We start from the raw sequence: 20,815 nt of genomic DNA, 5'->3' as shown, positions 1-20,815 counted from the left end.
ATGGAAACAATTAAAAAAAGTGATTAGGAACCTGAAAGTTTCCTCGTATAACTGACATCCTATGGTTCTCATTAATTTACTTAATAAACATGGATTGAGCTTTCAAAACTTTGGGCCAGAGAGGCACCGTGTCTGGTCCCGGGGAGTGGCATGATGAATAAGGCAGATACGGTCCCTGCTGTGGGAGGTCATGGCCAGACCAGAGGTGCTGAAATTCCCAAAAGGCTGGATGGAGCATCAGGAAATGAAACAAAGTAACATTCTTTTATTAGAAGGAGGTAGATGCTTTAGTACCTCCTGACCTTCCCCACTCAAACAGGCTCTTATCTAAAATACTATAAAAAGAGAGCAAGCCCGCAGTTCTGGACCCCTCCACCCTGTCAGACCTTTTAATCAACATGGGCCACTGAGACTGATGTATTTTAGGCAAACCTGTGTAAAAAAAACAAAAAAACCAAGGGTGACCTTAGGTGGTCACATCCAGTTAAACTGTCATGAGTCCTTGATGTCATGTGCAGTCTTGCATTGCTTGTTAGTTCTGAGCTCAAACAAAGAAGAAAGAAATCAAAGTGTAGTTGAGTTCAAGTTGCCATTCTAACAAACTACGATTTCTTCTTGAACCCACAGGTTGTCTTGATGAATTGACCCTTTTATCATTATGCACCTCTTTTTTCCCTGGTAATATTTCTTGTTCTGAAGTTTACTTTCTGATATTCATATAGCCACATGTACTTATTTATTACTAGTATGTGCCTGGTGTATCTTTTTCTCTCCTTTCACTCTTGAACCTATCTTGCATCCGTATATTTAAATAAGTTTCTTACAGATAGCATGGAGTTGGATTTCATTTTTTATTTTTTAATCCATCCTAACAATTTTTGCCTTTTCATTGGAATTTTTAGACTAGGTTTTAATCTGCCATCTTGCCATTTGCCTTTTATTTGTTCTGTGTATTCTCTGTAATTTTTTCCCTTTTCTTTTTTTTTTTTTTTTTTTAAAGGTTTTATTTATTTATTTGACAGAGACACAGTGAGAGCAGGAACACAAGCAGGGGGAGTGGGAGAGGGAGAAGCAGGCCTCCCGCGGAGCAGGGAGCCCGATGTGGGACTCGATCCCAGGATCCCGGGATCATGACCTGAGCCGAAGGCAGACGCTTAACGACTGAGCCACCCAGGCGCCCAATTTTTTCCCTTTTCTTGCCTTCTTCCAGATTACTGAAATGTTTTTAGTATTCCATTTTATCTCCCAAATTGGTTTATTGATTTTATCTTTTTTTTTTTTTACTGGTTCCTCTAGGATTTATAATACGCATCTTTAAGTTATCACAGTTTACCTTAAAATAATTTTACACCCCATCACATATAATATCTTTCATATCTTTCTATCATTTGTGCTATTATAGTCACGTTTTGTTTGTACGTATGTTATAAGCCCTGCAGTACATTGGTTTTTTTTTCCCTAAATTATCTTTTAAAGATGAAACTTAAAGTCAATTATCTTTTTTTTTTTTTTTAAAGATTTTATTTATTTATTTGACAGAGAGAGACACAGCGAGAGAGGGAATACAAGCAGGGGGAGTGGGAGAGGGAGAAGCAGGCTTCCCGCCGAGCAGGGAGCCTGATGCGGGGCTCAATCCTAGGACCCTGGGATCATGACCTGAGCCGAAGGCAGACGCTTAACGACTGAGCCACCCAGGCGCCCCTTAAAGTCAATTCTCTTTTAAAGAAACTTAAAAATGGGGGCGCCTGGGTGGCTCAGTTGGTTAAGCGACTGCCTTCGGCTCAGGTCATGATCCTGGAGTCCCTGGATCGAGTCCCACATCAGGCTCCCTGCTCGGCAGGGAGTCTGCTTCTCCCTCTGACCTTCCCGACCCTCCCCCCTCTCATGTGCTCTCTCTCTCAGTCTCTCTCTCAAATAAATAAATAAAATCTTTAAAAAAAAAAAAAGAGAAACTTAAAAATGAAAACCCGCTGCTTGTATCTACCCACATATTTACTGATTCTGATACATTTTCGTTACTTTATATCAATTCATATTTCTATTCAGTGTCCTCTTCCTCCTCCCTAAAGAAATGCCTTTAACATGTCCTGCAGTGCAAGTTTCTTGGAAATGAATTCTCCCAGTTTTTATTTGTTTGAAAAAGACTCTATTTCATACTAATTGCTTGAAGATCTTTTTTTCTGAATGTAGAATTCTAGTTTGATTTTTTCTTTTTAAAACTTTTCAGTACTTTAAAGATGTCACTCCACTTTCTTCTGGGTTGCATTATTTCTGGTAAAAAGTCTGCTGACCTTGTTGGACTGTTCCTCTATTATATGTCTTTCGTTTGACTGCTTTTAAGATTGTCAACTTTTTTTTTATAATAATTTGATTATATAATATGTCTTGATATGGTTTTCTTTGTGTTTATCTTGCTTTGGTTCCAGTGAGCATGGCTCTGTGGGTTGATAGCTTTTATCAAATTAAAAAAAATTGGCCATTGTTTCTTCCAGTATTTTTTATTGGATGCTGACTGTTAATTTTATGTTGTCCAGCGTCTGGGTTTTGTTGTCTTTTTTTTTAATGACCGTTGAGCTACTTTTTCTGGTAGGCTGTTAATGTACTTTTGGCTTTGTTTTATTTTTTGGAATGTTCATTCAAAACTTATTTTATTGTAACCTTTACACAGGAAGGTTCAGTTACACTTCTAAGGCATTCTTTGGGGGTCTCCCCGAATGTCCCAAGTGATCAATGAGGACGTTCCACTCTAATTTTAGTCACTGAGATGATTTGCACTCTTAGGTCTTTGTGAGCCCTGAGAACGTCTCAGCTCATAGCCTTCAACCAGACCTCTTGGAGTGTCCGTGTCCATATCTGCATCTTTGTAGTTAGATTCCGTGGGACTCCTGTGCAGCTTTTCAAGACCCTCTTTCTGCATAGCTACCTCTTCTTTGCCATCACGGCTTCCAGCCACCTCAAATTCCTTGAATTCTCATTTTTGTCTTCCCAATTTTGTGAACCTGACCTGTTTTCCTTGGCATCCTTCTTTCTGCTTTGTGGTCAGGTATGGGCTTCCTGGCAGAAAGCCAGAGTGATGTTAGGGCTCACCGCATTTGATTCCTTCTCTTAGGGATCACAGTTCTGTGCTGCCTGTTGTTCAAGGTCTGAGAGCAGTTGTGTCATTTTTTTTTTTCCTGCTTTTCCAATTTCTTAAGGTGGGGGGTGGGGAGGTAAAATCCAGTCTCTTGTTAGTCCATCATGGTTAGAAGCAGAAGCTTCTATTGTTGCTACTTCAATAAGAGTTTCTATCTTGATGTGGCCTTTGACTTCATCAAATACTTTTCTTTCTTCAATGTGAGTTGATCATTTTTCTCTCCTTTAATAAAATACTGTGGCAAAATACATTCATAGATCTTTAATTATTAAAATGTTTTGGAATGTTGTTCATTATGTACTTTTTTCACATTTTTATATAAAATTTGGTCATGCCTTGCTTAGAATTTTTATGCCCCCATTCAGTAATGTAAGAGTGGCCTCTGATTTTCGTTTCTTATACTGTCTTTGTTTGGTTTTATAATATAGTTATGCTAGCTTCATAAATAACTTTGGGAGCATTTCTTCTTCTTCTAGTCTCTGAAATAACGTGGAATGCTTTGTTCCTTGAACATTTGTTACAACTTTCTGGTACAACCATTTGGGCTTGAAATTTTATTTGAAGGATAATTTTTAACTGTTGGCTTATTTTTTTAATGGTAATAAGTTTATGAAGGTTTTTTATGTTTTCTTGAGTCAGTTTGGTAAGTTCTGTCTTTTTAGTCAATTTCCCGTTTCATCTAAATTTTGAAATGTACAAGCATAATGTTATTTACTTAATCTCTTTTTTCTATTAATGTCAGCTTTTTCTGTAGTTATGTCCCCCATTTTCGTTCATGATATTTGTTATTTTTTCCTTCCTCAATTTTACCAGAGGTTTTTTTGTTTGTTTGTATTGTCTTTTCTTAGAACCATATTTTGGCTCTCTTGATTACCTAAATTTTATCTTATTATGTTATATCTTTCATATGCTTTTATCTTTACTACTCCTTTTGATCTTTTTTTTCAATTTAATCTGTTTTAGTTTTTTTATAATTTCTTAAGTTGTCTGCTTAGGTTATTGATTTTCAGACTTTTTTCATTTCTAATAAAAACTTTTAAACTCAAAATTTCTCTGTAAAATACCATTTTGCCTATTTAGTCTCTGCTTGTATTATAAAATGTTATCTTTCTCTCTCCCCCTATGTGAACATACAGCATTTAATTTATTGATTGTATTTGAGTCCTTTAATTCCTCAATAGTAATATTATTATTATTTTGGTTTATCCATTTCTTAAATTCTGAAAGTACAGTAAAATCTTCAAATAAATTTTCTTTTCAAGTGGCTTTTTTTTTTTTTTTTAATTTCTGGGAGCTCTGGTTTTATATATTTCACATTATGTTGTTCATTCATAAAATTCAATGAACAGTAATACTCTTGGATTGAGTATTTTGTCATTATGGAATGCCCCTCTTAGTCTTGGCTAATATTTTTAATCTTGTATTCTACTTTGGTATTTAAATTGTCATATTAAAAAATTGTATTTGTTATTTTTTGTTGACTTTTTAAAGAGATTTATTTACTTATTTTAGAGGGGGGGAATGTGGGGGAAGGGCAGAAGGAGAGAGAATTCCAAGCAGACTCCATGCTGAGCACAGAGCCCGATGGGGGGCTCAATTTCATGACCCTGAGATCAGAACCTGATCCTAAACCAAGAGTCGGGCACTTACCATCTGCACCACCCAGGTGCACCTCTTTGTTGATCTTTTTATAAAAAACCTTTTTATCACATTAAAAAAATCTATGTTGTAAACAAGATATAACTCAATTTTAACCCCAGTGTGATTGCTGTTATCTTTTAACCACTTGTGGAATTCAGCCCATTAACGTTTGTTGTCATAACTGAAATAAGTGACTTTATTCTTTCTATGGTATTTTTATTTTCTATTTATATTATGTTTCCCTCTTTTCCTTTTGATTGGTTTAGTTTGGTTTGACTGACTTCTTAACTTTCTCTTTATTCTTTTTTTATTCCTTGTGATTTTGAGAATTCTACTAAGGTTTTTGTTTCTGTTAGAAATTACCTTCTCATTCCATACACTAAACTTAACATTCTGCCCAAACATACATACGCACACATCTGCATACTTCTCCTGTGTACCCCTTCTTTAGTTTCTGACTCTGAGGTTTTGCTCACAGTATTTTCACTTCTGGACCATTACTAGATTTTTCCTTCTAAATATAGCAGGGAGGTGTTTCAGGAAAACTTAATATTACAAATCCCTGCTTACATTATTTATCATCATCTATGTAGATTTAAATATATGTGTATGTATGTGCACATGTTTGAGCACACATGTACACATGTACATCATGTACATGTGCACGCGCACACATACGGAGAGAGAGAGTGAACATCAGTGCTCACCGCTGCTGGCTCCTCTAGTCTTTGATTTCCCTTACGTGAATCACTTGTTTTTTTGGTTATGTTCATTCTCAAGTATTGTCCCCAGAGCATGTATATGGGAAGTTTGCTTTTTGAAGCCTCGCATGTTGAAAATGTTTTCTTTTGCCCTGACAGCTGAATAATATTTTGTCTGGGCATAAGGTTCTTGGATCATTTTTCTTAATAGTCTGTACATTGTTCCACTGTCTTCTACATTCCAGAGGTGTAGATGAGAATTCCTCAGCTAGTCTGAATCTCTTGCCTTTGCAAGTAACTTATTCTTTCTGTCTGGAAGCTTGTATAATTTTCTGTTTACGCTTGAAATTCAAGTATTTCCTGGATTCACTTCCTGGACTTAATGAGAGTTTTAATCTGCAAGCTTAAATCTTGCTTCAGCTCAGTATATTTTTAAAAAAATCTAGTACTGTATTCATTTAATTATAGCATCTCTTTCATCTTTTTTTGGGTGTGTGTATATTTTTAATTTTTCCTTTTCTCTTAAAAAAAAAAAAATCCCTTCTGGAATTCCAGTTATTCTCATGTTACGTTGCTGGATCTGCTCTCCACGCCTCTTTTGTTCTCTCATCATTTCTCTCTTCATGTTTGCTCTGGGAAGTATGATATGTTGTTCACTTGGTCTTCCAGATCATTAATTTGAATTTCAGCAGTGCCAATGATTTTTTTAGTTCTGCAGAAACTTTTAAATTGAAAATTGAAAATCAGTGGTTCTCATTCAGAAAGTCTTTCTCGCCTCCTTCTGAGCTCTCACTGCTTCCCTTAGTGATGCTCAGTTCCTGTGGTTTCACCATCCTCTCTTCAGAGAGACCTGCCTCCTATACATGTTCTCTTGGACCTGCTCTCACACGAACTGGACCCCTAACTTAGATATTGTTTTGGTTCTCCCTGCTTATTGATCGCTGTTCTTTGGACTTGCACCTAGGATGTTATAGTCTCTTCGGCATTAACAGATCTGAGAGCAGTGAAGGCCTAGCAGTTTCTGCCCTGGCAGTCTGGCTCCAGAGAACAAACAGCCAGTGGCCCCTTCTCCCTGGGGACAACACTCCTCCCTGGCTGCCCATCTGTGAAACAGCTCAGCCTGCTAGTGTCGCTCCAGTCTTTCGCAGTCCCCTACCTGCAATTGTAATCCTACAAAGTACATCCTCCATCCCCAGTGGGCTGGTAGGTCAGCTTGCCTGATGATGAAGAGTTATTCTGGGAGTTGCAAGCTGCTCACAAACACCTCAGGGAATGACAGAAAACTGGTCTTAATAGAGGCCTCAGGGGGGAGGCAAACCTTTTGTTCTGCTACTGGTAGCTTGTCTGTACTCACTAAGATAAAATCCTGTGCTCTCTCTGTCCTGGAGATTTCTGGAGAACCTGTGGCCTCAAGTGTACTCTCTGCATTTTGCCAATTCTGCTGCTTTTACACATTTATATTGCCCAGGAGTTGATTTAAAGAGATCCGCATGAAATGGACCCTCATAGTGTTTGAGTAATCCTGATGGGGGATGAAGTTGCCCTAGGCATCTGCACCTGTAAATTCCCTGCCTCCTGGGCTCAGTCATTTTCCCTCAAAGCAGGCTCTCTGGCCCCCCATTCTAACTTGCTGTGAGGACTGAGCCATCCCTCTCCGTGCCCTCTTGGGGTGGGGGGAATCTACTTGGAATAACTTAGTTGTACTATAAAATGTTGAGTTAACTATTGACCATTACCAACCACAACCAGTGCTCAGTAGTTTAACATAATAATCATGTATTTGGCTCAGGGGTAGCTCATTTAGGCTGTGGTCTGCTGGGTGAGTCTTCTAGTCTTAGCTGAACTCACTGCGTCAGGTCTTGACTGCCTGGGAGGGGATGTGGGATCCAGGTTGGGCTTGGTGGTCATTGCTCTGCTCCACCTATCTCTTCTCCTCCTCCTCCCACCATTGGGCTGGCCCTACCTGATTTTCTCAAGGCTGTGCCAGAGGTGCAAGAGAGCAAGCAGAAACTCAGAATGCCTCTTGACGCTTAGACTTGAACCCAGAATGCTGTCCTCCTGCCTTACATTTTTGGCCAAATCCAGTCATGTGACAGAATCCAAAATATAGAGGTAGGAAGGGAGATCATGTCCACAGTGTGGGGGTGGGAGGCGGTAGGGCAGCATGGCAAATTACACGGCAAGAGATGCAGATATGTGGAGGGTCAAAGACTTGCGGCATGAACTCAACCTGCCTCTGCTATTAAGAACTAGAATGTAGTATTTTCAAGTTAGAATGCTGCCGCAAAAGAGAAAGCCGTGAGTTTAGCTTGGAGGTAGCGGGGAGGTGCCATTGCAACCGGACCATCTGGATGACTTGGAGTTTGCCAAGTAGACAAGAATGAGTGGAAGGAACAATAAGCATTTAAGACAGAAGGAACAGTCAGAACAGAGGCATAGAATTCTGCAAATGAATGGGGCATTTGGAGAGTGAAGCGTTGTTCTGTGTAGTCGGATCATTAGAAATAATCTGTCTACACCATCTTCTGTTCCATAGCATTGTTCTTTGCAGTGAGCTCTCAGAGCTTCCAAAAAGTTGGAATTCCAGGCATCGTGCCAGGAGGAATTAGCCTATTTTGTATTCTTCAGGATATGCTATACAGGTGACTACCTTCTTTATGCCTCAAAAAGAAAAAAAATGTATCTTAAGTAAGGTGAAGGATTTAGCACATGTGTATTGCATTTCTATTGGTGCTAACATTCCCTCAGTATATCTGTTTGGCTTAGCTCAGCTCAGTGTGCTCTGCCATCTACACAATCTGAAAAAAATCAGTAATGATCCATAACATTTGTTTGATTTCAGAAGAAATTTAGGTCTCACAAAATGTCACCTCTGTGGAGCCTCTCTGGCTTGTTACTTCCTCCCCTTTCCTCCCACCACGTTATATCCGATTCCCCTGCTAAAGGTTTCCACTCATCTCTCTACCTCCTTTAGAACATTATTGTTAGTATGTGATTTTAGATGCGATTGATCAAGCTATGTCTCCCCCAGTTTAACTGTCAACTTCTATGCGAGCAGAGGACCAAGTCTCTGGCATACCACTGGTTCCCCAGGGCATCACCTGGTGCCAGAATCATAGTAACTGAATACTAAATATTTGAGTGGGTGAGTGAATCAGTGTGAGTGATTGAAGGAGATGCACCTTGACTCTATGAGATAGGTTTATCTTTAAAACTGTGTGAGCCTCCCAGGTTTATCATTTACCTGATGAGTGATAAACCACAGGCGAGGTGGACAAACCATATTCATTTGTTAGTGCTGCCGTTTACTCTGTATTCATTGTGGCTGAATGTAGACTCAGTACTGGAGACAGAGCTGAGCAGGGCTGATTTTGCTCTGAAGGAGTAGCTAGAGTTAATGGGAGAGCTAGGGAAGCCAATGGGCAGAGACAGTTACTATGGTCATTGTTAGGACTATGTCCAGATTGAAGCTTAGAGAAGAGGCTTTGGACTCAGCTTGCCCTTCACTGGGGCCTCATGAAAAGGGATGATCTGAGCTGAGTCATGAAGGCTAACTAGCAAATACATAACAGTGAAGAACATTCTAGGCAGAATGAAGCAAAGATGCACAGGGAAGTGAGAAATCAAGGCCTGCTATGGGAAACTTCAAATAATTCAGTTTTGTGGAATGGAGAAAAGCAGGGGTGGGAACAGCAAGATAGTAGTCTGGTGGTCGGCATAGTCATATCACTAAGGGTGTTTTAAGCCCTGCTAAGGATTGGATTTTTTCCTGAAGGCAATGAGGAACAATTGAAAAGTTTTAATCAGGGATTGATAGCATCAGATTTCATTTTCTAAGGTTTGCTATCGATAAAAGATAAGCATGGAAAGCAGTAGCACTATTGGGAAGATATGTAAAGGAGTTAATTATACAGCATTTTAAGGGCTGTGGTAGAAGGTATGTTGCATGTTCTAGAAGTTCAGAGGAGGAACATTTAGACCCAGAACTGAAGACTCAGCCTAGGCTGGAGAAGTATTTGAGTTATCCTGGGGGAAGAAGCTGGGAAGAATTTTCCAAACAAATAGGAGTAGGGCAAAGGCACAGAAATGTGCAAGAATTTTTTTTTTCCAGAAAATTGCAAATGATTTCTTTATTGCTGGAGTGTAGAATACTAAGGGTAAATGTATGAGAAATAAAGCTGGAGAGGAAAGTACCTTCCAGCATTCCAGTCTTCCTCCAATTAAGTATTGCTTTAGACTAGAGCGACTGTATATATACCAGGTACTTTTTCAATTTCTTTTTACCTTTTTTATTATAGAGAATTTTGAACATGCACAAAACAGAGTAGATCATGAACACCCATTTACCCATCACTCATCCCCGTAACCACCAACCCATGGCCAGGTATAAGTGGAGACTTTGGATCTGAACAGGGATGTGTAATTACTTACTTTGGCTTATTCTACTTCTTTAACACTACTGCAGATATCTGGGTAGGTATTTGGCAAAATATAAAGGAAGCCTGACTCATATTATTGGTTCTACCTTTGTCCCATTTACTTAGGTCTCTCTGCTCCCTGGTGTGCAAATGGACATACTCTGCAGAGAAAGGCTGGGATGACAGTTTCTGGAAGATGATCGGATTGGAAGATTTTGTTGCAGATAATTACAGCAAAATAGGTAAAAAGCAAACAAAATGAAAACATCTGGAGAGTAATTATGTGTATGTATATATAAGGATATTGTCTTTTTGTTTTTGTTTTTTTTATGAATTGAAATGCAAGGGGTGCCTGGGTGGCTCAGTGGTTAAGTGAATGACTTTGGCTCAGGTCATGATCTTGGGGTCCTGAGATCAGCCCTGAGTCAGGCTCCCTGCTCCCTCTGCCCTTCCTCCTGCTTGTGCACTCTCTCTCAAACAAATAAGTAAAATATTAAAAAAAAAAAAAAAAAAAGAGGGGCACCTGGGTGGCTCAGTCAGTTAGGCATCTGCCTTCGGATCGGGTCTTGAGCTCAGGGTCCTGGGATTGAGCCCTGCGTCCTTCTGGGCTCCCTGCTCAGCAGGGAGTCTACTTCTCTTTCAGTCCCTCTCTCTGCTTGTACTCTCTCTCTCTCAAATAAATAAATAAAATTAAAAAAAGAAAAGAAATGCAGAAACTCTGCCCTGTTTTTCTAAGAGAAATGAGTCCGTTGTGATGGGTAGACCATGACTAGTAGGCCCTTGTTTTGGGTCTCATACGAACTGAGTAGAGATACAGGCTGTGGAAGTCTGCAATGAAATATAGAATTGTAGACGTTGAGCTAGATTGAGGGAGACATTCGCATAGAGTAGCTGGGAATAGAATAATCAAGGGGGTGTGTATAGATTGTTTCCAGTCAGTATTAGAAGATGCTTTGTGAATTACGTTCAAGGAACCAGACAAGGCCATGAACAGAAAGAAAAACAATTGAGATAAAAATGAGAAGAAACAGGAGTAAGACAGAAACTACAGCTTGAGCCAGTGGTTCCTGACTAAGGCCATAGAGTCCCAGACTTCCAGTTTTATGTGACCAGGTAATAAAGGTGTGGGTGACTGGTAGGGTTTTACTTGGTGAAAGAATTGAGATGCTAGGTACGTTTATATAACAATAGCTGGCATTTGAAAGTTTAAGGTTTGCATGTTCATTTCACAGGAAGTTGTTTATTTCCTGTAGTTACTACTTGCAGTTGTAGTAAGCTGTCATCAGGTAGGCAATTACCCCTAATTAAATAGAAATCCTTTTGTACTGTTTAGTGTTTAGGCTAAGACATTGTAACAATAAAAGTGAAAAGGACAGTGGGTTAATAAACAAGATGGAAGGTAATTCCCTTTTTTATGTAATAGAATAGAGGGAAGTGACTATCAGGCCAGCTCTGATATTGTCACAACATGGCCTCCAACCTTGGGTCCAAGTTAGTTACTCCAGTTCTCATCAGTTCCCAGTCAGTGAGTGGGAGGAATGAAAAGGACCAGAGGAATCCATCTGCATTCTTCTGGAGAGACCATAACATGGACATGAGCCACGTCATTTCTGATCGCATCCCATTAACCAGCATATGTTCCTAAGGCTCCACAAAGCTGCAAGGGTAGCTGAAGAACGTGGCCATGGGCTGGGCAGCCATGTGTCCATGCACGTGGCCAGCTAAAACTTGAGAGTTGTGCTGTTAAATATTGGCGAAAAACTGTTGTCTGCTACATCTTGTGACTGCCCGTGATAACTGAGTCATGTGGTAGGTCATTTCAGTTTCATCTTTCTCTGGGGGAGTCTTCATGACCCATCTATTAAAGGGCAAGAGTTTCAGGATAGAAACATGAAAGATTCAAGTAGCACCTATCCTACTGTGTTGCGGATAGCCTCACTTGGTTGTCTGTAGTCTGTTCAACTACTAATTGCTAAGTCTGGGGAAAAGAACAGTCAGAGTAGTATGCAGCAAGAGCCATTCTGGAATTTCTGTGGCTCCATGGAAATCATGTCTGGATCTGAGCTGGTAGAGAAGGGGAGGGGCTTGGGGCCATGGAAGAGAAGAAAAAAGCAAAGCAGCAGTCATTCATCATTAGCTATATTCTAAGTCCTTTGGTAGGTGATTTATGTGCATTATCTCATGTGGCTTTCACAAACCTGTTGGTGTAATAGCTATTCCCATTTTATGGATGGGAAAACCGGGATTCAGTTCCTTGTCCACTATTAAGTTGTCAAGTCAGTATTAGAACTAGGGTCTCTAACTGCGCACTTTCCTGCGAAAGCACACTGACTATCGGGATATACAAGACTGAGAGAGCTGGTGTGGCTGTGTGGTTGGCCTCCAGTGGGATTATGCAGTGGTCCAGGATTTAGCTCCCAAGGTCAGTATCTGCCAGACTGGAACAAGTGTGCATACCTGAACATAAGAAAGGCGTGATGGGGTCTCAGTGGTAAGTGGAGTATAACTTCACAGGGTGTAAAAAGGTGTTAATACCCTAAGTCATATGATGGTTAGCTTTAAAATTCTGGGTCTTCCAGCCATTTGGAGGCAGCTGCTTGGACAGCAACTGGGGAATAGGGTCGGTCTTTCATTCTGGGGGCTGAGTGAGCTGGCTAGAGGCTGGCATGTTGGGACTCCTGCCATCCCAGCTGGGTTTTCAGACAGGGCTTCCTGTTCATGAGCAGGCATGAGCAGCCACACAAGAAGCCAATGCTAAACCAAAAGCTTCTGGAGGGCAGGGATCAGTGTACCTTACCCTTGAGTATCTCAGCACAGGCGATGTTGATAAATATCTGCTGGCGGAATGTGTGAGACACAGACACAGTTGCTGGAATGGAGACAGATGGCAAGAGTGAAGAGACAACTGTGGCTAAGGGATGTCCTGGGTGTCTTAGTCCACTAACGCTGTTGTAGCAAAACACCATAGACTGAGTGATTTACAACAATGGAAATTTGTTTCTCATAGTTCTGGAGGCGGGGAAGTCCAAGATCAAAGTGCCAACAAGGTGAGTTTAGTTCTGAGGCCTCTTTTCTTGGCTGTTGCAGCTGCCTCTTACCGTGTGCTCCCATGACCTCTTTTTTGTACATGTGCAGAGAGTGCGCACCAGAGAGTGCTCACTAGTGTCACTTCCTCTAAGGGCACAAATCCTATTGGCTCAGAGCCCCACCCTTTTTCTAAAGATTTATTTATTTATTTTAGAGAGAGAGAGAGTGCAAGTGGGGGAGGGGGAAGAGAGAGAGAGAGAGAGAGACTGACTCTCATGCAGACTCCCCACTGAGTGCAGAGCCCAACACAGGGCTTGATCTCACGTGAGATCATGACCTAAGCTGAAATCAAGAGTCAGACACTCACCTGACTAAGCCACCCAGGCACCCCAGGGCCCTACCCTTTTGACCTCATTTAACCTTAAATACCTCCTTACACACCCTATCTCCAAATATAGTCATGTTGGGGATTAGGGCTTCAACGTATTAATTTTGGGGACACAATTCAGCCCATAGCACCAGGGTATTAGTGCATGGTCATTAGAGCTAAAGCAGAGCCATCAAGTCCTGAGTCCCCAAGCTGCTGTTCTGGAGGTACCCCATGAGCTTGCTGCCTTGATGGAGAACCATCAGGACTGAGTGCCAAGGGAAGGTTTTTTTGTCTTGTAATTGAGGGGTATAGGCAAGATGGGTCTAAAACACTGAACTGGGAACTAGAGTGGTTCTAGTTTTGGCACTAATGGTGTGAACTTAGACCGAGTCTCGTCATGTTTCCATATAGTCTTACCTGTGAAGGCATAATTAATGGTAGCAATGAAAACTAATAGCTTACTGCTTCTCGGACATGATACTATTGCATCTTAACCATTATCTTTGTAAATTTTTAAAACTGTGTAATGGAGTTATTTTTATTTATCCACTTCTATAGGTGAAGAACCTGAGGGTCAGGAAAGGGAAAAGTGTTTAAACGATGGTTGGACAGTTTGCAAATGGTAGAGGCAGAATATAGGCCCATGTTTGGAGGATTCCAAATCTGCTCTAACCCTTTTGCCATATTGACTTCCAATTAATAATATTCATTGTGTGCCTGTGAATGGTAGGCAACGTAAATACTAACCCTGCTTCCTCTTTTATATTTCAAGCACATTTCTCTGTGCTTTCCCAGACCTTGTTGCATGTAATTCCCACAATCCGTGACAAAAGTAATGTTACCTTGTTTGCAGATGAAAATTTGATGAATAATCTCATCTAACCCCATGCAGAAGTAATAAATGCTAAGTCAGGATTGAAACCTTCCCAATGGGAGGCCCTGGAAGGAGCTAATATCTTATTGGAACACAAATTTCAACTTCAATTACTTGTGCCCCCCCCCGCACCCCCTGAATTTGGTTGTTCCTTCTGAGTGTTCTCATGGTATATTGATCATATCTTAGTATAGTATACATTGATTACCTGTATGTGTCTTGATTCTGTACTAGACTGTGAGCTCCTTGACATCAGGATTTTCACTAATTTACCTTTTTTTTTTTTTAAAAGATTTTATTTATTTATTCATGAGAGACAGAGAGAGAGAGAGAGGCAGAGGGAGAAGCAAGCTCCCAAGGAGCAGGAAGCCCGATGCGGGACTCGATCCCAGGACCCTGAGATCATGACCTGAGCCGAAGGCAGACGCTTAACCATCTGAGCCACCCAGGCGCCCTTCACTAATTTACCTTTGTGTCCTCAGTCCCGGCATAGGGGATGGTACACTTTAGTAGCTCAAATACTATGTGATTAGTAAGTGAATAAATTGACTTGAGATGGCTGGTCCTAGTCGGTTGGCACTTTTTGCTTTTAAAAGCTATAATGATATTTACTGATTTTAGTAGTATCTTTGGTGACTTGGGTCCAACTTCAACTCTGATTTTTTTATTTTAACATTTGGTGCTCCCCCCACCCCTGACACAAAACCCATGTTTAATTATTATATTAGGTTTGCTAATAGAGCAATACCTACAGGAAATATTTGTTAAAAATCCATAATGTTAATCTAGCAGAAAATTTCCAGAGTAACTTTATTAGATTTAGCCTGTTAAGTTAATGGATTTTTAATGGATGTCCTAAGGAGACATATCATTAACCAGAATATTGCCATACATGAATTAAAACTTACCCATTCATCAAAATTAATTGTGATATTTCCTTTGATTTTCATTTCTGGTGACTTGAACTTGTAGTTTCAGTCTAATCTAAAAGTGGAAGATAGTAAAGAGGTTGTTAACTCTCAGTTGTGACTTTCAGAGATTGCTCTGGAAGATACCTCCAGAGATTCTTCAGTAATTTTTGTAACTATGAGCAATGAATCTCAGAAGCTTCCCTGTGAAGTGTTAAACATTTCCAGTGGACTCATTGCCCGTCAAGATGTGGGCAATAAAGTGCAAAACCTTTTAACAGATTTGAGCAGAGCTTCGTGGATTTGAGCATTAATACAATTACCATAATTCGCTCCATGTGGAGCTTTTAGCCAAGTCTTTACCAGCCTTCCTGGGCTCATGCAGTAAATAAATGCTTTCCCCGAAAACTGAACACCTCAGCAACTGATGGTCTTACTGAGGGATATTTATGAAATAAATTATTGATGGAGTGTAAGTTAAGGATCAAATGCAATATTTATATGGTGCATTTGAAGGACAGGGGAAGAAATTTACAATGTTTTGAGTAACTTACATGCAAATTTTCAAAGCTAAAATGTTATCACCTAATGCCTTCTTTCAAGGAGGTATTTGGATGGTTTGATTGGGGAACATTATACAAAGTAAGGATGAAAAATAGTTTTGTGACTCAAAAGAATACAGTAGACATTTCTTCACAATTGAAACTATACTAACGAAACTGTTTAATGTTCAGAGTTGATGGGAAACACTTAAACCCGGTGTCTTGCAGGGATTCATCTACCCATAGTCCAATAAAATAATCTGTGCCAATAAATGTTGACCTTCAGTTCCATGTGAATCATCCACAGGTCACCCATCTAATCCTACATATCTATCAAAAGCAAACAGGAAGGAAGAGAGCAGCGGGGAGAAAGGACCCTTAGGAAGATAAGCAGCATCCCACCTGCTCTCATCCATTGTCCAGGCTGTCTTTCAGCATGTCCCAGTTGCCCTTTTACTTCCTGAGAAGAGTGCTTCCATGTGTTACTGGGGCAGACCACTTCATGGAAACTCGTGTGCACAACGTGGCTGAATTATAGACTGCTTATTTGCATTACAGAAAGGGCTTTGTTATGTACAAGGGTGCAGTGTGCTAGCCTCCAGATCATGCATTATGTGGGGTCAGGAAAACCAGGCAAAAAAGAGACTTACAAGCTCAGGTAGAAGGAGTTACTAACTTAAGTGACAGGCAAAGTTGAAGATATGCACGTGTGAAGGAAGACCGTTCCCTAAAGGGAGGAAGGCTACATTTTTGAACTTCTTTTCTCTCCCTCTGGGAGACTGTGTTTTAGGCACAGGGCACTGGCTACTATCTGGCACATAATAGATACTGACAAAATACTTGGTGAATGAGTGAATATATGTTTGAATGGAGGAGTTGATAAACAATTCCTTTTTTGGCCTCAATTGTCCAAAATACTTACGCACTCTCCATAAATTGTTTTGAATTATGTGACATTACTAGGTGACAGACAGTGATTTCATTTCATAATTTCAGTATTCACAGTTCTTTTTTCATGAATTTATTTGCCACTTAAGAAAAGACTCTGTGGAAGACATACCACAGCCCTGAGTGATAGTTGCAGCCCAGCCTCATTCCTGTAGCATTTCTCTCTGAGACTTCTGCATGACAGGGAATATTTCAAACTCCTTCACAGAAAACAAAGAAAAAACAAGCAAACTTATTTTAAGATTAGGACTACCACTTTTCCATAGGGTCAGGTAACCCTGCAGTTAACTAAAGCTGCATTTGAGATATTGTTGTCATGTAGGCTTCACACTGGAGGTAAAGAATCATGACTCATCACAAGTATGTGTTGAGGACATTGATGGCCCAGTATTCACCACTGGTCTGCTCTAAAGTCAAACAATAGAGCACAGTTCCCAGAGCCAGCTGAAGCAAAGTGCAGTACTGAATTAAAGAGCACGGTGGGAAAATCCTACCTCTTTTCTGAATGTAGCTAGACCCTGGGACCTGCATGACACTGACCTAATCCATTCATTGGAAGGCCAAGGAGCTCACACAAAGAGATGAGACCTGGCTGGGCTTGCTTCGGCATTTGATCTGCTTAATTCACAAATTGAAAGAGCCCACTGGGCTGGGTCTAGGTGGTTCAAGAAGAGAGACCCATGCCAAGCCTGCACTGACTCCATGTAAAGGCAGTGGCACTCCTTCCTTGTGAACATGGCCCCAGGGAGGTTGGTTTTCTCCAAGTCTCATGGATTAGCTAAGCGATCTTCTTCGCATGGATGGAATATATAAGAGTATACAAGCATGAGATGAGAGTGTTCATATGAATGCTACTGCATCCTGAGGGAGAGAAGAGGAAATCCCCTTGTGGAAACATGACAAAGGGGTTTCTACCAGTGATAGGCATCATGGCCGATGTTGGGAGCCTGAATCCAGGGATATCATATCATCCATGCTTGTGGGTATTATAAGAATCCTTTTATGGCTATTAATACTCAATGATCTGAATTGTCCCAATAGAACCAGATATGTTTGCAAGGATTTATCCATTCATTCCTTAGCATTTGAGACTTTTCATTTAGAATTTGGTGAACTGCTGCTCCATCTTGGTATCATGAGATTTTCATGCTTTTTTTAGTAATATGTTTTGGGAGGTCTGGGGAAATCTTTGGCCACAGGTAATCCCAGCATTTCCACACCACTATCTCCCATGTCCTGGGGGAGGCCATCCCTATGGGTGCCCCGGACTAGGCTTTGTCTTTGCCCTTCACCCTGAGTCTTTGGTCTTACCCCACTGTTTCTTATTACCCTTCTCATTCCTGTCCAGGTAATAGAATAAGGTCTTTTCAATGTCTGAGGCAAGTTCATATCCTCTGAATATTGTACTGTCTTATTTTATCTTTTAAAATAAAACTTCTGCCTAATGGAGAATGACCTAGAAGTCTTCATGTTAGTGATCCATCCAGTCATGCATCCATCCAAACAACCACACTACTGAGTGCTTCCCATGTGCCAGGTGCTAGACTAAGTACAGGAGGTATAAAACTACTCATCATGGTCCATGCCCTTGGGCATCTCATGTCTAGGGGACAGAGGCAAATAAATCAATAATCTCAGTGTTTTTCTTGCTTTTCAATAAGTCTAGATATGTTCAAAATACTGTGGGCAAGCAGAGCAGAAAGTCACAGCTGGAGGTGGTATCAAGGAAGTCTTCTTATGAGATGGCATTTGAGATGTCTAAATAATATGAGTGGTAGTTTACCAGGCAAAAGTGGTAAATGATTTTTAAGGCAGAAAAAACAGCCCAGGCAAAGGCATGGAGGCACAGAAGACTATAGGTGTGCATGAATTTCTGGATGTGGCTTGAGCATAGTGGACCTATGGTGGGAAAGGAGAGGGGACTGGATTTAATTTCTTTTTTTAAAGATTTATTTATTTATTTGAGGGGAGGTGCAGAGGGAAAGAGAGTCCCAAGCAGACTCTGTGTGGGGTATGGAGTCCCACGTGGGGCTCTATCTCACGACCCTGAGATCATGACCTGAGCTGAACTCAAGAGTCAAACACTTAACCAACTGCGCCACCCAGGCACCCCAAAGGGACTGGGTTTAATTTCTAATGGGGCTTCTATCCTTCCTTAATGAATCACCAGTGGGAGACTCAAAAAGATTTTCTCCATGCCTCTCAAGAGATGGTTCTAATGATTACTCCTGCCCATGCTGTAAATAAAATTGTGGGCAGTTTTAGAAGTTTTGTAGCTCCTATGAAGATGATTGTTTGTGTGTGTGTACGCACGCCCACCAGGTCTGTTTCTTTCCTCTAATCACATACAGTACCCATTACCTACCTCCCTACCATAAAGTTTTGTTGTGGAGCTGAAAGGAGATATCCGATAGCACAGGACAGTGTGGTTTACAAAGCCTGGAGACCTGTTAGTTGTTACCATTTTTAAATGTATCTTGGCATCACAAAGACAAGGATCTTTACTCTCTCAACATTTCTGTTCCCTGCCTGTTGGGCCTGAAAAAAGTACTTGTGCTCTCCCCACCCACCACCACCACTCTTAGATTCCCAGAAGTACTGTTTTAGTTGTTAACCCTTCCAGGAATAGCCCTGCAGAGCCAGGAGGGCAAGGGAGCAGTGATGACCACATCATGCTGTAAGGTAATGGCTTTCAGAAGGCTTGCTGTGTATAAGGTTTCATGGAACTGCTCTTCCTTTCAGTATGGCATCTGGAAGATAATTTGAAGCCCCCCAAAAGTGAGATCAGCCGCCAACTTCTCTTACTGCTGGGCAGTCAGAGAATAGCAGAGCTGAAAGGGATCATAGAGATTTTGCTCTCCTGTCTTCATTTTATAGATGAAAACCCAAGATTCAGGATGGTAGGGTGAATTTCCTTGGTCTTGGAGTACTCTAGTGATAGAACTGAGACCAGAAACCAGGTCTCCTGACCCCCAGTCTGGTGGCTGTTCCAGTACTCTGTGCCACCTTTCCTTGTCTTACCTTTTTCAAAAAATTTTGGTCATTTAACCAATCTTGTTACCGTCATTTGAAAGGGACTAAGCACCAGAAGAATGTCTCTGAGGGACGGGCTTACATATGTGAATTCACCCAATCCAGTGTCCACGTTTCAGCCTTGCAAGTGCAGGAATTGGACTTTGCCCAAGCAACCAGGGATCGTTGGATCTAGGAATATATCAGTCAAGCTCCTAAGCTACTAATGCAGTTCAACTAAAATAATTAAATACTATATTAGTTGTTGCCTATTTTAATGGCTGAGAATTGGTCATCCGTGTCAGGCCTGTGTTCGGATGGCTCTGTCATCTGCAAGCCACATACGCTCTGCCATATGTATTGTTGGATGAGGTACTTGATTTTCCTGAGCCTTAATTGGTATATTATGAGGATTAAAGTAAATAATGCAGGTAAAAGATCCTAGCACATAGTAAGTCTTCAAAAAAGGTCACTTCTTACTATCTTAATAACTGTTCATTCTTCTGAACTCAAATTCCTCCCTAGGTGATAGATCATGTCTGCCAAAGTCAGTACCCCATGAATAATGCCATATAATTACTGCCAACTTCTTCTGACTTTGGGGAATGCTTTTTTTTTTTTTCTTCTGAACTCTACCCTTGGGTTCACACAGCTTTTGTTCCAAGCAGCATATAATAAAATAATCAGACTTCTGCTTCGAAATCATAATCACATTCCAGTCTTACCTCCTTGAGAGCTTACATTGACCAGAATTATAGGTTTTCTTAAATTCTTCAGCACCATAACTGGCAATCTTTAGCTTTTTCTCATGAACAAAAGGGCACACATCCATAGGCAAATAAAAAATACAGGATACATAGGTGATAATTAGCTAAGAAACTCAGTGACTAATATTCCTACGGTGCTTTATGACTTTAAAAGAGTATTTCTTTTCATGCACTCTCACACTGATTTCCCGTCTGATTTGAAAAATGGTTTTTATTCCAGATTTACATTTGGGGAAACCAGAAGTTAGAAGTTTTTGAGTTAGAAAGACCTATAATTGAATCCCAGAATCACCACTTATTGACTCTATGACCTTGTGGAAATCACTAAGCCTCTCTGAGACTTGATTTCATCTATTAAACAGGTGTAGGAATACCTACCTTGCATGGTCTTCATGATGGAGTGGTGATGTATGTAAAGTGTCTGACTTTTGGTAAGACCCCAGTAAACAGTAACTACTAAATTAACTGACATGA

General features: G+C 40.6%; 1 protein-coding gene across 15 annotated transcripts in view; it reads left to right on the top strand.

Annotated features, from left to right (window-relative positions):
- Positions 1-20,815, top strand: part of FGGY (FGGY carbohydrate kinase domain containing) — a 426,891-nt gene that overhangs the window by 131,707 nt on the left and 274,369 nt on the right. For all 15 annotated transcript variants that reach the window (XR_013448163.1, XM_078073063.1, XM_078073070.1 and 12 more), the window contains one exon: positions 10,020-10,135. Coding sequence is in view for 14 of the 15 variants with exons in the window: in XM_078073063.1 (XP_077929189.1) it covers positions 10,020-10,135 (116 nt within the window). In the remaining variant the exon portion in view is untranslated. The remainder of the gene's footprint in view (positions 1-10,019; positions 10,136-20,815) is intronic.

The sequence above is a fragment of the Halichoerus grypus genome, chromosome 5 (assembly GCF_964656455.1).
Source record: "Halichoerus grypus chromosome 5, mHalGry1.hap1.1, whole genome shotgun sequence".
Lineage (NCBI taxonomy): Eukaryota > Metazoa > Chordata > Mammalia > Carnivora > Phocidae > Halichoerus > Halichoerus grypus.
Note: the sequence above shows the minus strand (reverse complement) of the source record. Positions and strands in the feature narration are given on the sequence as shown.